The sequence below is a fragment of the Vicia villosa genome, linkage group LG4 (genome assembly GCF_029867415.1).
Source record: "Vicia villosa cultivar HV-30 ecotype Madison, WI linkage group LG4, Vvil1.0, whole genome shotgun sequence".
In the NCBI taxonomy this organism is placed as follows: Eukaryota; Viridiplantae; Streptophyta; class Magnoliopsida; order Fabales; family Fabaceae; genus Vicia; species Vicia villosa.
This window is the reverse complement of record NC_081183.1, coordinates 90,648,941-90,650,288: the sequence shown is the minus strand read 5'-3', so window position 1 is coordinate 90,650,288 and position 1,348 is coordinate 90,648,941. Positions and strand designations below refer to the sequence as shown.

General features: G+C 39.6%; 1 protein-coding gene across 1 annotated transcript; it reads left to right on the top strand.

Annotated features, from left to right (window-relative positions):
• The first annotated feature begins 378 nt into the window (after window positions 1-378).
• On the top strand, window positions 379-741 carry LOC131597500 (uncharacterized). The gene has a single exon (XM_058870195.1). It carries the CDS (start codon window positions 379-381, stop codon window positions 739-741), a length of 363 nt encoding a protein of 120 aa, XP_058726178.1.
• Window positions 742-1,348: the final 607 nt, after the last annotated feature.

Sequence of the window (1,348 nt, the reverse complement as noted above, 5' to 3'; positions counted from 1 at the left end):
TTTGGGTTTGAAAAGGGGTGTTACATTAGTGATATCAGAGTGTGGTCGACCAGTTGGTCAAGGTTATTAATGTCTTCTATTCCCGTTGTATTAGATTTTTGTATATGACACGATAAATATTGTTTGTCTGTTTGTTTGTTGATAGCCTTAGGAAAATGGTTGCGGGAAGGAATGATGCTATTGCCAAGACATTTGACTGGTGCTATTGGGCAAGTACCACAGGCGAATGCTGGTAATAGCGAAGAGGATGAGTTCCGTACCTTGAGAGACTTCCAAAGGAACAACCCGCCAATCTTTGAAGGAGAGCATGAACCTGACAAGGAGCAAGCATGGTTGAAAGAAATTTAGAAGATCTTTTGAGTCATGAATTGTACCGATATGAAGAAGGTGCAGTTTGGTACTCACATGCTAGAGAAAGAAGTTGAGGATTGGTGGAGTAATACTATGCAAAGATTTAATGAGGAATGCATGGAAGTTACTTGGGCTCTTTTCCGTGATGCTTTTATGGAGAACTATTTTCCGGAAGATGTCTGTGGGAAGAAAGAGGTAGAATTCATTGAGTTGAAGCAAGGTAATGGTACTGTAGCGGAGTATGCTGCAAGATTCCAAGAGTTGATCAAGTATTGCTCTCATTACAATACTATGAATGCTGAGAGGTCTAAGTGTTTGAAGTTTGTGAATGGTCCGAGTCATGACATCAAGAAAGCTATTGGTTATCAACGGATTACTCGTTTTTCCTAGTTGGTTAACAAGATTCAGATTTATGATGAGGATAGTAGAGAGAGTGCTTCTCACTACAAGTCTTAGAATGATGGGAAAGGGAAAGGACATTACCATGGGAAATCATATGACGTTAAGAAGAAGCATAAATACGGTTATGGAGGAAATCCAAGTGGGGGAGTATTCATTACTCCGATTAAGTGCTACAAGTGTGGTGTTGAAGGACATCATGCTAATGAATGCAACAAGAATCCTGTAAAGTGTTTCAAGTGTGACAAGCTGGGTCACAAAGCTGTGGATTGTAGGAGTGGTTTGGGTGTGACTTGCTACAATTGTGGTGAGCAAGGGAACATTAGTACCAAGTGTGACAAACCAAAGAAGGAGCAAGCGAAAGGGAAGGTGTTTGCATTGTCTTGTTCTGAGACCACTGCTGATGATAGGCTAATCCGAGGTACGTGCTTTATTAATGGTATACCTTTAATTTCTATTATTGATACTAGTGCAACGCATTCTTTCATTTATTTGGATTGTGCTATGAGATTAAATCTTGTGTTTTCTGATATGCGTAGAAGTATGGTTATTGATAGACTTGTATGGGTTCTGTGTCTACTTCTTTTGTGTGTTTTAA